Source organism: Rhipicephalus sanguineus, unplaced genomic scaffold (assembly GCF_013339695.2).
Source record: "Rhipicephalus sanguineus isolate Rsan-2018 unplaced genomic scaffold, BIME_Rsan_1.4 Seq742, whole genome shotgun sequence".
NCBI lineage: Eukaryota > Metazoa > Arthropoda > Arachnida > Ixodida > Ixodidae > Rhipicephalus > Rhipicephalus sanguineus.
Window position 1 is genome coordinate 16529 of NW_023615888.1, and position 14296 is coordinate 30824.

General features: G+C 43.1%; 1 protein-coding gene across 1 annotated transcript in view; it reads left to right on the forward strand.

The window, feature by feature from the left end:
• The window catches only part of LOC119378224 (cytoplasmic dynein 2 intermediate chain 1-like), a 69446-nt gene that overhangs the window by 16395 nt on the left and 38755 nt on the right, over window positions 1-14296 (forward strand). Inside the window, exons 8-13 of the mRNA XM_049411725.1 lie at window positions 737-834; window positions 1413-1536; window positions 4113-4189; window positions 5375-5454; window positions 5563-5638; window positions 12703-12826. Of these exons, the coding sequence (XP_049267682.1) occupies window positions 737-834; window positions 1413-1536; window positions 4113-4189; window positions 5375-5454; window positions 5563-5638; window positions 12703-12826 (579 nt within the window). The remainder of the gene's footprint in view (window positions 1-736; window positions 835-1412; window positions 1537-4112; window positions 4190-5374; window positions 5455-5562; window positions 5639-12702; window positions 12827-14296) is intronic.

Below are 14296 nucleotides of genomic sequence, written 5' to 3' on the forward strand. Positions count from 1 at the left end.
GACATTATTATCTGTTTTACTTCGGTTTTCCTTGTTTAGAGCATTATAGCACTCGTGTGTAATAAACCACTGATGTCACCTCGACATGTCATACTCTGTCCAATCAACGCCACCTAATAAACTTTCTCTAGGTGGCGTGATCCCAATGCGCGTTTCCTTCCTCTTTCCGTCGGCGTCTTTTGTTGTAGTTTACGACAGCACTGTCTACGTGCGGTATTAAGCGTGTGAAATACCACTTGCTCGAAACCTACACGAATATTTGTCCATCTCAGCGAGCAATGAGGACACTTTTGAGCACGCTAGTTTCGAACTTATACCATGTTTACCACTTCGCTTGTATTTGTTTGTATTTGTCCCTACCTTTGAACCCTAATTGCTGTGATATATTTTATTTGTTTTACTTCAAGTGAGGTTATTTGTATTTTTCTGCTGCTTATAACGAAGTCGGGAGGCCTCCCTGGCTGTTATTACTTTGGAAGCTCCTTTGGTATTACATATAGTTTGCAGTCTAAAATTGCAATAGCACCCCAATAAACTAGAAATTTGATTATAAATTAACTTTAAATTAGTGAATTAGTTTCACGAAGCCTCTTGAACAACGCTAACGTAATACTACGTTTGTTTTACTTCTAGTTCCATATTCCGGAGTTACATGACGTGGGATGGATATTAAAGTGTTACACGCAAGTTCGCATGAGCCTGCAGTGGCAGCTCTTATACTTACCTATCTTCACAGGAAAAGCAGACGGAGCCCTAATTGATAACGGCACACGGCGCTTGCAAAGTGGCGAAGACATGGTGAACCTTTTGGACTTTCTGAGAAACTCGTCTGATGTGAGTACTAGTAGCGATCCACTCCCAACCATTCGATACGGCTTTCGTGGAAAAAAAAACACCATAGCGACTTTCAGTCTCGTCAAGTAATATCTTGCGGCATTGCCGTAATGTTGATTAGAGCGGAGCAACATTAACACCACTGTTAGCATTGTTTCATGTTTTAAAAAAAAACGCGCCATTTGTGAGTCGTGTATTATTCCCTAAGCTCACTTTGACTGTGCACGTCACATCATGGGTCTTTGTATGTGTATGTTATGTCACGTTCCTCGACCTGTCACATTGCTTCATTTGAATTGAGAACAATTGGCAACATTGGGAAAAGACTGTCCATAGCCAAAATAGAAACCCTCGTTGCTGAGCCTCCTAGAGCCACCTCGATGCGTCTCCGCAGTATTGTGCGGCTTAGCTTGTTTTCCTGAATTACCACAACGCACTCAGGAACAATGCAATCACGCGTGCCTGCGAGCACCAGCAAATTCTTTGTGACGTCACGGCCCACGGAGCAGGTCTGCACACTAAGCGCACAACTTGACGCTTCATGATTCTTGTTATGGCGCACTCATTTACTCCGACAGCTCATGCTTCGCGTTATCGAGGAAGACAGGGCCTGCGAAACCCGGCGAAACCTGAAGCGGGTATCGGAGGTGGACGGCTTCAGCGACGGTTTCTTGCAGCTAGATCCCGTCCGCTTTGCCAAAGGTGAGCCTGCACAGATTATCTAGCCACTTTCTGAGTGACGTATTCGCTCATTTGATCGAAGTTCGTTGCCATCTGTAGAAATCGCATGGTCCCATGGGCACCGTGCATTCGTTAGGAGCCGCCACAGTCGCGCGCTGCCTTCAGCGCCAAAGCGGCCACGGCAGCAGATTTGGCGGGATAAGGGAGCAGACGACGCAGGCGGCGGCAAGCCACTGCGCCGTGCTTTGGTGCTTCGCTTGAGGCGTTTTCTTTCCCGTTTGCTTTCAAAAGACGTCAAATTGTTAGCAGCTGTCAAAGAACGCAGCGTTAGCGCGTGTGCTTCTTTTCGTCCAGACATCGTGTATCCTCAGGCGAACGCGGCAACATAAGATGCATGAGCTGGGGGAAGACAACGGAGGTGACGAGCCCGTTGAGCGAAACTGCGCACGTGTAACGCGGGCCGCCTCGCTCACTAAACAATCACAGCTTATCGCCTTCGGGCTAACGCGGCAGCGGAACTCAGCGGCAGCTTGAAACTCGCGACACCAGCAATTGAACTGTCACGGCCGCTGAATAAAAAAAAAAACACTTTCCATCGAATGGCCATGGCACTGCATTTGCTGCGCCGACATCTCTAAATGGAAACTGGTAAAAACGCGTGCCCGGAGAATTCCTGTAGGGGTTATTGCACCCAACAACGCAGCATTATTCCTGGATTTCAGCATTCCTACGAGTAGCGCAACCGACACAAAACAAACTCCCCGCGAAAATACCTCGCGCCGTCGCAGCGGGAGCGTGGAGCGAGTAGGGGTGCAATCGCGGAGCGATGCTTGGCTCACGCTATATTATTCTTATCGTCCACCACCTGCGGCCTGACTGATCGCGTTGATAACGCGGACGGACCGTCGCTCTGGGTCACTGGCCAAGCGCGAAAAGCACGAAAAGTATAGTCATCGTAAAAGGCATAGTTCCTCGATTTCACCTCATTGCGAGCATCCCGCCAATCTGCGCTTCTTGCCGCTAGGGACGCCTTCGCTCGGCGCACAGGTCTAGCTAGTGTACAGGCAGCTCTTAAACGTTGTAAGAACGCTAAGTTCGTCCGATTGGTCCCACATCATGTTCTAGATGCTCCCAGTGGTCCCGCCGCGGTGGTATAGCGGCTACGGTGCTCGGCTGCTGACCCGAAGGTCGCGGGTTCGGTCCCGGCCGCGGCGGTCCCATTTCGATGGAGGCGAAATGTTGAGGCCCGTGTACTTAGATTCAGTTGCACGTTAAAGAACACCAGATGGTCGAAATTTCCGGAGGCCTCCACTACGGCGTCTCTCATAATCATATCGTGGTTTTGAGACGTAAAACCCCAGATATTATTATTATTATTATTATTATTATTATTATTATTATTATTATTATTATTATTATTATTATTATTATTATTATTATTATTATTATTATTATTAGGGGTGTGCGAATATTCGTCGAATATTACATTCGAAATATTCGTATTCGATTCGAAAATCGTGTATTCGAAAAGTTTCGAATATTCGATAACTTCGAATATTTGAAAAATTCGAATATGCGATTCGATTATCATGCATAAAATAAATCGTCTTCCACATTTCTGCTCCGTTCGTATCGCTAAAAACGTTGCCGAGAGGAGCGATAAACATCGTAAGTACACGGAGGCATGATATCTGCCTGCGACGAGCGCCCCAATACGTATGATTTATTGCTGGTGCATCTCCGACGTGCAGCGCTGTTGGCGATCATGTAACCGTACATTTTCAATATTATGCGGCCGTAACGTGCCGCACTACCACTCGTTCACTATGCGGGACCACTTCTGAAGAAAGACGGGACCCACGGGACTGGTGGCGGACTGTAGGCACCTTCAGATACCCCACTCTGGCAAAGCTTTGCCCCATGTACCTCCCTATACCAGCCACTTCTGTTCCAAGCGAGCGTGCCTTTTCAGTGACGGGGGGGGGGAAGAGTCTGTTACAAGGGAGCGCCTGCTGCCTGATAATGTGGAGCAACTCATATTTCTTCATGATAACATGTAGCCATTACTTTCCTTGTGCCGTGATATTTGCTTGTGTTGTGATGTGCATTGTGCTAGCCTGGACATTGTGTTCTGGAGATAGCAGTGTATGTTGTGTTGCCAGTCAGGCTGTTAATGTTTTTTTTTCTTCAAATAGCTACATGTTAAATAAAATATCGTTAATGTTGAGGCATTTTTCCTCTGATATTCGATATTCGAAGGTGGATATTCGTATTCGATTCGTATTCGAAAAATTTGATATTCGCACGCCCCTAATTATTATTATTATTATTATTATTATTATTATTATTATTATTATTATTATTATTATTATTATTATTATTATTATTATTATTATTATTATTATTATTATGCTCCCAGCGATGGAGGGGAACATTCGCTCTATAATAATGTCGTTGGCTTACTGCTAAGTTGAACTAGATGGATCTTAACCAGTCCAGGTGAAAGTGCTTTCTTTCTAACTGGCAACGGTTAAAGAGCAATAGCCACACTGTTATTATTCGTTTACGCGACGTTGTAATAAACCTCTGTATTTCAGGCTGTCCGATCAACTTCGTTCGCTTCTCACGACCCTGTCCAAACTACTTGGTCACAAGCCACGACCTCACGTCTATGGTGAGCAGACTGATGCCGGTGCACTGATGGCTCATAAATAGCCGCTGAATTATCAGTTTGGTTTTCGTATATTGAGAATTTGTACTTGTATCTATAGTACGAATACTTTGAAAAAGACAGTGAATATCAATTACAATGATGGGTACGTTTCCTTACGTTTTCTTAGAAATAAGGAGTGAAGCTGAAGAGAAAGCGGGTGAGGGGAGGGGAAGTTAAAAAAAATATGCGGGTAAATATTTCTTCATAAAGAATGCTTCACTTATTTAGTGCGGAACGGTAATAATTGGGACTTACTGTGGCAAATGTCTTAAGTGGTGGCAGAGCCTATGCTCATGGTCTGAGTCAATGACATTGATTGTACGTAAGCACGTCGCGAGGACGACGTACCTTGCGTTTTCTTTTCTTCGTGGTTCTTTTTTTGCATACATTGCTTAATGAAACACTAAAAAGAACTGACTTGGTGCTTCTTCAAAATAAATGTTTAATTCATTTGACGGCAAGTTCTTAATTATTCGTGCATTTTACAAAACAACACACACACACACAACTACGCACACACAAATTCTTCGAACGACAATTCAAGCAGAGCAGAAAAAAAAACAGACTTACACAACTAGACAGAATGAACACCATATTTTTCTTTTCTTCTTCCTTTTTTGGAATTGAAGCTCGCGCCGAAATCTCAGTTCGGTTTACCACTATGACGTCATGGATTTCAATGTATTTTTTTATTTTTTTGCTTTTGGCCGCTGTGGCATGGTGAATGTTGTTGAAGTTTACTACGTTGGGGCTTTTGCTTCCTTTCGAATGCCATCCTGTCCTCCTTTCATGAAAATTTCGATGGTTCGTGTCGATGCATTGAGTACTCTCGAAACAGGATGAGATTGATCCGTGTAGAGCTGTTAAAATCGGTGACGTCGAGGCGATATAACGCGAGAAATTGGCCGCAGAGGCATCACCTGTGGTTCATTATTTCGTGCATTCACTTTTACCCCACCTCTTCTCGCGATAAGAGTGATCGTTGTGTGATTGTGTAAAACAGCTCAACAGTATATGTGTAGGCAGATACGTGCATCGGCGCCTTTTTCCTGAACAATTCTTTTTCTCAATTAAGCGTTTTTCCTGAACAATTCTTTTTCTCAATTAAGCGTGTCTTTCATCTTGTCTCTATCGCCGCTGTGGCAGACAGAAGAGGTCCGTGCAAGTATTCCTGGCGACACGGTCCTTTGCGTGTGGAACCTGAACAGCCCTGCGACACCGACAGAGTACGTGGCAGATCAAAGGGCAGTTGTTGTAGTAGCTGTCATTCTATTAGTTTTTCTTGTTTCTTGTTATGCTACAGATGCAGTCACTGACGCATTGTTTTATTACAGCGTGCTCATATCAAATTGCCAGGTGACTTGCTGCCAGTGGTCGCCTCTCGACGCCACGTCCCTGGTCACAGGATCGGTACGTTGCAGTTACTTGCAGAATGCACAGAAATGAAATGAGTCATCCTTCGGTATCTTGCCGAGCATTATTCGCTATATGTAGCGTGATGTACAAAAGCAACCACCAGCGACCCAATGAGTGCTTACCTTCTACACTTAAGCATCACTCTCTCATATGGTATTCTACATTCCTTTTGTCGAAAGAAAACGACGTACTGTTTATCATTATTTGCGCGACTATACCATGCAGCATAAGTTAGGAGCTGTAGGTCTGTCTACCGGATAAGTATTTGTAGGAACGGCCGGTGAAGAGGACCATGTGCCCAGCGCTTTAGGTCAAACAGTCACCCGGGTGGTAACCCAGATCACGCAGCGGATGTGCAGAATGAACAGGTCACTGATGGAGGGCTTTGCAACGAATTTCGCCGCTGCTCCAAACGCAGCGTTCAAGGCTGATCCTACGCGAATCCTCCCGAGCGCAACCTCTCGACAGTTTGATACACGCTTTCCAATGAAAATCGTGGACATATTTTGTGTTTACCACGGATTTGTTCTAGCTTGCTCATATTTTGCAACATTCTCGCAATTTAACGTCCGGATCAATTTACACATGCTACTTGCCTAGTCTACAAAAAAAAAAAATCCGGCAGATCCCACGCACTGTGGGAATCGATGTAATCCGAAGCAGCCAGCGAAGAGTTCCATAAATCACCTTGTTCATCTTTCAGGAAAATGAAGTCATTCATGTCATGACTTCTAGTTCACTCTATATCATATGTTTGTCATGCATGTATGCATGTACAGTCTTTTATATAATGAAACGTATATTCTGGTATATACAATGCATGACTTGCCATTAATGTTCGTCACGCACTCATGACATGCCATACCAATTTTGGTGTATATCCAATTAAAAGTCTGAACCGCACCAAGACAGTGTCATGTAAATCAAGCCGTACATGACATGCGTGTATGATTTGCGTGTTAGGACCTTTTATGTTCGTCATACAGTTACGTCACGCAATACCACTTTTGGTCTATATAAAGCTAGGGAAAACGGCCGCGAGCGCATCGTGAGCATCACGTGTAAATCATGCTCTACATCAAATGCATGTCACAATTGTCATGTCACCACCTGCCATTAGTGTTCCTCATACAGTCACGTCACTAAATGCTAATTTTGGGGTATACCAAGCTAGCGAAACGACCGCGAGCGCACCATGAGCGTGGCATGTAAGTCATGCTGTACATGACATGCATGTCATGATTTTGATGCTACCACTTGTGATTTATGTTCTTCGTACACTCACGTCACGCAATACCAGCTGTGGTACATGTCTTGATAGCGAAACGTGCACCATGAGCGGGTCATGTATGTCATGGCGTACATGACGTGCATATCATGATTTTCATGTTCATCATCATCATCAGCCTGTCTACGCCCACTGCAGGGCAAAGGCCTCTCCCATGTTCCGCCAATCAACCCGGTCCTGTGCTTTCTGCTGCCACGTAATACCTGCAAACTTCTTAATCTCATCTACCCACCTAATTTTCTGTCTCCCCCTCACGCGTTTGCCATCTCTTGGAATCCAGTCAGTTACCCTTAATGACCACCGGTTATCCTGCCGACGTGCTACGTGCCCGGCCCATATCCATTTCTTCTTCTTGATTTCAACTATGATGTCCTTAACCCCCGTTTGTTCCCTGACCCACTCTGCTCTCTTCCTGTCTCTTAAGGTTTCATGTTACCACCTGTCATTTATGTTCGCCACACAGATATGTCTCGTTGTACCAATTTTGGTATATGTCTATCTAATTAAACGGCCGCGAGCGTCCCGAGACCATGTCATGTACATCATGCTGTATAGATGGCATGCGTGTCATGATTTGCACGATAGGACCTGTCACTCATGTTTGTCATACACTGTTGTTACGCCATACTAATTTTGGTATAGTATATCAAGTTAACGAAACTGCCGTAAGGGCACCGAGACCGTGGCATGTAAATCATGGTGTTCATGACATGCATATCATGATTTTCATTTATGACCTGTCATTTATGTTCCTCATACAGTCATTTTATGCCATACCAGTTTTGGTATACATCACATTAACGGAACGGCCAGGAGAGCACAAAGTCGTAGGCGGATAGATAGATAGATAGATAGATAGATAGATAGATAGATAGATAGATAGATAGATAGATAGATAGATAGATAGATAGATAGATAGATAGATAGATAGATAGATAGATAGATAGATAGATAGATAGATAGATAGATAGATAGATAGATAGATAGATAGATAGATAGATAGATAGATAGATAGATAGATAGATAGATAGATAGATAGATAGATAGATAGATAGGATAGATAGATAGATAGATAGATAGATAGATAGATAGATAGATAGATAGATAGATAGATAGATAGATAGATAGATAGATAGATAGGTAGATAGATAGATGATAGATCGATAGATAGATAGATAGAGCTATCTCAAAGGCGCAGAATTTCACTAAGAAATTCTTGCATTTAAAGAAGAAAGAAAGAAAGAAGAAGAAAGAAAAGAAAAGAAAGAAAGAAAGAAAGAAAGAAAGAAAGAAAGAGAAGAAAGAAAGAACTGCGTATTTTTGGTGCCCAGGGAGTGAAACCCAACTACAGACGTTGAAAGTCACCCGTCAATGGTCGAAACGTTTTAGATACCGTCTATGCGTTTTTTTCGTTACCTGGCCTGACTACGGCTCGCAATTGTGGCAGCCGCTGCTGGCGCATTTTCCTTTAAAAAGTGCACTTTGTCCTCCGCTACAACTCGAGACTGTCGCCTTCCTTTCTTCATGTAATTTCGCGTGATTTCACTTATACTTCGGAGAGATCAACTTAGAAAAAAAACCTTGGAGGAGACCCTGAGCTTCGTCTTCAAGAGTAGAACGCGATAACGTACTCGGGCCCCTTGCGCATCGCCTTCAACCGCGCCGCAAGGAAAGTAACGTTTGTGAGCGTAATATTGGCCTTTTCCTACTATCCTAGAATGCCTGCTGCAAGTACAGTTTCGAAGTGCCTACTACGCCATAATTCTTCCTTGGCAAATTGTCGAAGTACCCACTACGCGTCCCTACGGTGCCACGCGCACATCATAGCTGCACACTTTGTAATGGTGCTCAACTTTAAGCTACCCACGCGTTGCGCAATTCACATGTTTTGACGCCTGGTGCGATGCTACGATTCTGTCATGCAGTATTACATGCGTTGGGGAGACCATAGCTACGTGAACGGCGCGGGTAGAGACACAAGGACAAGGGACCGACGAGAGCTGACGCTGACTTCCAACTATCATTTATTAGCACGATACGTGAAAATGAAAACAAAATAGCAGGGTGATTCCACGTAAGATCGAACAAACGATGGCTGGTCGACCTCTCAAATTTATTTCAAAATTTTATATATTATTGCCTGATGAGTGGAAAGAAGAGATCCGCAAGGTGTTTTGCCGAAAAAATTTTTTCGAACCACAGGAAATCAATAATGACGAAGAGGTTGGAGTGGAGCGCTCATTCGCTCTGCTGTTTGGCCAACTTTCGTTATGAATTGCACAAAATATATTAAAGTTAGGTAGCTGAAATTTATTTACCTAAATATATGCATGTTTTTGCTTCTGCTCAGGTATTTTTAGTTTTTATGTGTGGTGTGGATGTTTTTATAAAAAACCTCAAAAATGGCCCAATCGGCAAAGTTTTCTTTACTTTGAAGGTCTTTATCTCAAAAAAGCCTCGTAGCAGAGCAACAAAAATTCTGCATTACGTTCTTCGCATGCTTATCTACCAAAGTGCCAAATCTTGTATTTATATAACTTTTCAGTAAAGAGATATGATCGGGCTAAGTTCAAGAAAACACCGAACAGTGGAAACTTCTGACGACAATTAAAAAAAAAACCCATTTTTTAAATTTCTTAAACTTTGTCCACTTATTCTCCTCCACATCAGCTTTCACAATCATTAAAAACATGTTGCATAATGTCGTTGCACTAATAGTTACGGCCCCCTCCAATGAGACCCTTAGGCAAGGATGGGCAATTCCGACTTCTTGCCCAGCAAGTGTATAAAATGCAGGCAGGATTGAATTTCTTTTTATTAAAAGGCCAGCAGGTACCTAAAAAGGTGTCGCCGGCACTGAAGACCGTTAATTTTGAAATTATTTGGTCACTGCAGCGGCCACGAGTGCGGAGCTACCGAGTAGGCGCGCGCGCACCCGAGATGCTCGTTGTAAGAGACGGCGCAGTGAGAGCTCGTTCTCGCGTCCTCAGACCGATTGAGTTCGAAACAGCAACACCTCTCGGTGACTTGAACGCACGTGCACCGGTAGTCGCAGTGATCTGGTTAATTGCGTCGATTTCTTTTTCAGGGGGCATAAGAATGTCATCGTTAAACTGTGCGTTCCGTGAAGATCTTTCATTGCAGTGGTAGCAAAAGCCCGCGTAGCACAAGTAGTCCGTCTCACTGACAGTCACTGATCTTTCGGGCGTTAAACGTTCCTTCAAAGCATTTTATGTCTTGGTCGGTAACTCTGCGAAATTTTGGCTTCTTTGCAATAATTAAAGGAGTACTGACACGAATTTGAGACATCGCAAAAGGGACATTTTTTGCTTCGTTTGGATGCAGTGTCCACGCTGTCCACGCACTGGAGTCGGAGAACACGTATAAAATATTTAATTTGACTTTGAAGGTTTGCGTCGCTGAGCATTTGCAGCCAGCCACACTGCAAGGACATTATCCCGACAAGTCAAGACAGTTCCTCCGAGTTCGCGAGTTCTGCGTCCTGCATGCAGCCTCAATCGTAGAAATCACTGTCAGGGTCACTGGACGACAATTCACTCATCGTTGTCTATTGCACCACGAGCATATTACGGATTTCCCGCTAGTACGTCGCGAATTTCTGTATCTCCGTGACGTCACACTGCTAGGAAACGACACTGAGAAGCCACCCCCTCGATATCGAAACCGAAAGTGTCTTTTTAAGGTGGCGCTAATTAAAATATATAGGATGCATTTCCAGGCACCACAATAGTCGGTTTAGGTTTCTCGACACCAGTATTTTATTTAGAGCAACAATCCGAAATTTTTTAAAATTCGTGTCAGTACTCCTTTAAGCTTCTTGTGCTTCGAAAGGTAGTCTCCACAATAGACTCATTCAGAGCTATAATTTTTCACCATGAGACGCACAGGAGGAGTAGAGTAAGAGCAAAGCACAAGAACTATCCGCGCCGAATGAAGTGTGACAGCGCACCGAACGCGCGGCCAGTTCACGCCGTCCTGCTGCCGACATCTAATATAGACAAGCGCATCCGGTTACCGATAGTTTTGCTTTTGTTTCTTTGACAATCCATATTTTGCTTTGCCACTGGAGCACCACGTTCATGCTTTCCACTGATCGCAACTGGCGCAGCGCAGTTTCTGTGGCAGCAGCGTGCGTGAAGCGAGCGCTCATAGCTCCCTTATATAGTTTTCATCTTGCTTCCATCTCCGCCGTGTTATCAGCGCCTAGCTGCGATGCGAACAGAGGGCGGATAGAATAGCGAAGCTCTAGTGCACGTGCGTTTAAGTCACCCGAGAGGTGTTGCTGTTTCGAACTCAATCGGTCTGAGGACGCGAGAACGAGCTCTCACTGCGCCGTCTCTTACAACGAGCATCTCGGGTGCGCGCGCGCCCACTCGGTAGCTCCGCGCTCGTGGCCGCTGCAGTGACCAAATAATTTCAAAATTAACGTGTTCAGTGCCGGCGACACCTTTTTAAATACCTGCTGACCTTTTAATAAAAAGAAATTCAATCCTGCCTGCATTTTATACACTTGCTGGGCAAGAAGTCGGAATTGCCCATACTTGCCTAAGGGTCTCATTGGAGGGGCCGTAACTATTAGTGCAACGATATTATGCAACATGTTTTTAATGATTGTGAAAGCTGATGCAGAGGAGGATAAGTGGACAAAGTTTAAGAAATTTAAAAAATGGGGTTTTTTTTTAATTGTCGTCAGAACTTTTCATTGTTCGGTGTTTTCTTGAACTTAGCCCGATCATATCTCTTTACTGAAAAGATTATATAAATACAAGATTTGGCACTTTGGTAGATAAGCATGCGAAGAACGTAATGCAGAATTTTTGTCGCTCTGCTACGAGGCTTTTTTGAGATAAAGACCTTCAAAGTAAAGAAAACTTTGCCGATTGGGCCAAATTTGAGGTTTTTTATAAAAACATCTACCTTACACATAAAAACTAAAAATACCTGAGCAGAAGCAAAAACATGCGTATATTTAGCTAAATAAATTTCAGCTACCTAACTTTAATATATTTTGTGCAATTCATAACGAAAGTTGGCCAAAACAGCAGAGCGGATGAGCGCTCCACTCCACCTCTTCGTCATTATTGATTTCCTGTGGTTCGAAAAAATTTTTGGCGGCAAAACAAATTGCGGATCTCTTCTTTCCACTCATCAGGCAATAATATATAAAATTTTGAAATAAATTTGAGAGGTCGACCAGCCATCGTTTGTTCGATCTTACGTGGAATCACCCAGCACACGTGATCACAGCTCATTTACTTGCGCAGTAAGGCGGGAAGTGAAACGGAAACCGAGATGACAGCAAAAATAAACAGCAAAATAGCAGCAAAAAGCTTCAAGGAAACTAATCGGACTTATGTGTAGGTTACATGCGTACAAGAACTCAGGTGATCTATTTATTTGTTATTTAGAGCCATGAAAGGTCCACTGATGCAGTTGCCTTTAGCGATAGCCGCAGCCTCATTGATGATGCGCGTATTATCCTGCTAATGCCTAGCTAAAATCCGTGTGTTCTCGAATGCTGGAGCGCATCCGCATTGGGAACAATGAATTGCAAGAAAACCCTCAGTTAAGGAGACTCTGCCCACTACATGACATTCTTCTAGGGGTTTTTTACGAAGCAGTTTCAAGCACTTGCGTGGCTCCGTAATAGAACAACTACTTGCCGCGCAGAAGGCAACGAGCTCGCTAACTCTGTCGTGTTAAAAACAAAAGCCTATCTGCATAACTCATATCGTTTTCTTTTCTTCAGCTGGACGGCTCGGTCGAATTGTGGGACCTAAGAGATAAATTCTGCCTTTCTAAGAGCGTTGTCACCAACGAAGATGGCCCAGAATCCCAAGCGTACACCCTGAAGATGCCTGCGTATTCTACAGGTAGAGTTTCTTTCTCTCAAGCGCACTTTGAGAGTATCTATCTATCTATCTATCTATCTATCTATCTATCTATCTATCTATCTATATCTATCTATCTATCTATCTATCTATCTATCTATCTATCTATCTATCTATCTATCTATCTATCTGTCTGTCTGTCTGTCTGTCTGTCTGTATGTCTGTCTGCCTATCTATCTATCTATCTATCTATCTATCTATCTATCTATCTATCTATCTATCTATCTATCTATCTATCTATCTATCTATCTATCTATCTATCTGCTATCTATCTATCTATCTATCTGTCTGTCTTCTGTTCTGTCTGTCTGTCTTCTATCTATCTATCTATCTATCTATCTATCTATCTATCTTATCATCTATCCTATCTATCTTATCTATCTATCTATCTGTTCTGTCGCTGTTCTGTCTGTCTGTCTTTATTTGAAAATTGAAATTAAGAAGGAGTTGTCCACAGTGCTTGGTGACGGCTACCCCTTCAACATAAGTTGTTTAGGATAACACAGTTAAACTTTAAAAAAATATGTATATCTATATATATATATATATATATATTATATATAATATATATATATATATATTATATATATATATATATATTATATATATATATAGTATTACATAATATATATATACAGCCCTAGACAGTTTAAGAACTCAGTAGCCATCGCAAATATTATTGGCTTCAAAAAAAACGCTGGAGCACTTTCATTGCTTTACGGTTTATCCTAGTCGGCCATGGCCTAGTATTTTTGCTAAGGAAAACGTTCGCTTCAGAGTCCAGCGTGTGAAGTTCCTGTTCGAGTCGCTGTCTATGCGTGTCGTGCTTGGGACATTCGAGCAACAGATGACGCACATCCTCGTCGTCGTGGCCGCACGAACATGTTGACGATGTTAACGATGATGCACGATGAATCCGAAATAAGAAGTGCTTTGTGTAAGCGGTTCCGAATCTTAGGCGATGAATGAGTTTGTCGACACGTCTTGGGAGCTGGGGGTCTAATTGGCACTGAAGGTTAGGGTCAACAGCGTACAAGATCGATTATCTATCTATCTATCTATCTATCTATCTATCTATCTATCTATCTATCTATCTATCTATCTATCTATCTATCTATCTATCTATCTATCTATCTATCTATCTATCTATCTATCTATCTATCTATCTATCTTCTGTCTGTCTGTCTGTCTGTCTGTTCTGTCTGTCTGTCTGTCTGTCTGTCTGTCTGTCTGTCTGTCCGTCCAGCCACCCATCCACGTCGTGCTGTCGTCGGGGTCCATTAATTGTTTCATTGGTTAGTGTGTATGAGAATATGCATGGCAAAGATGAATGACATGTCATGATATGAATGGCGTAAATTAAACGGTGCGTTCCTCGTAAAGCATGGCATGACATGCATGCATGAGAAAGATGAATGATAGGCCATGACACGAACGGCGCAAGCTTTTGTC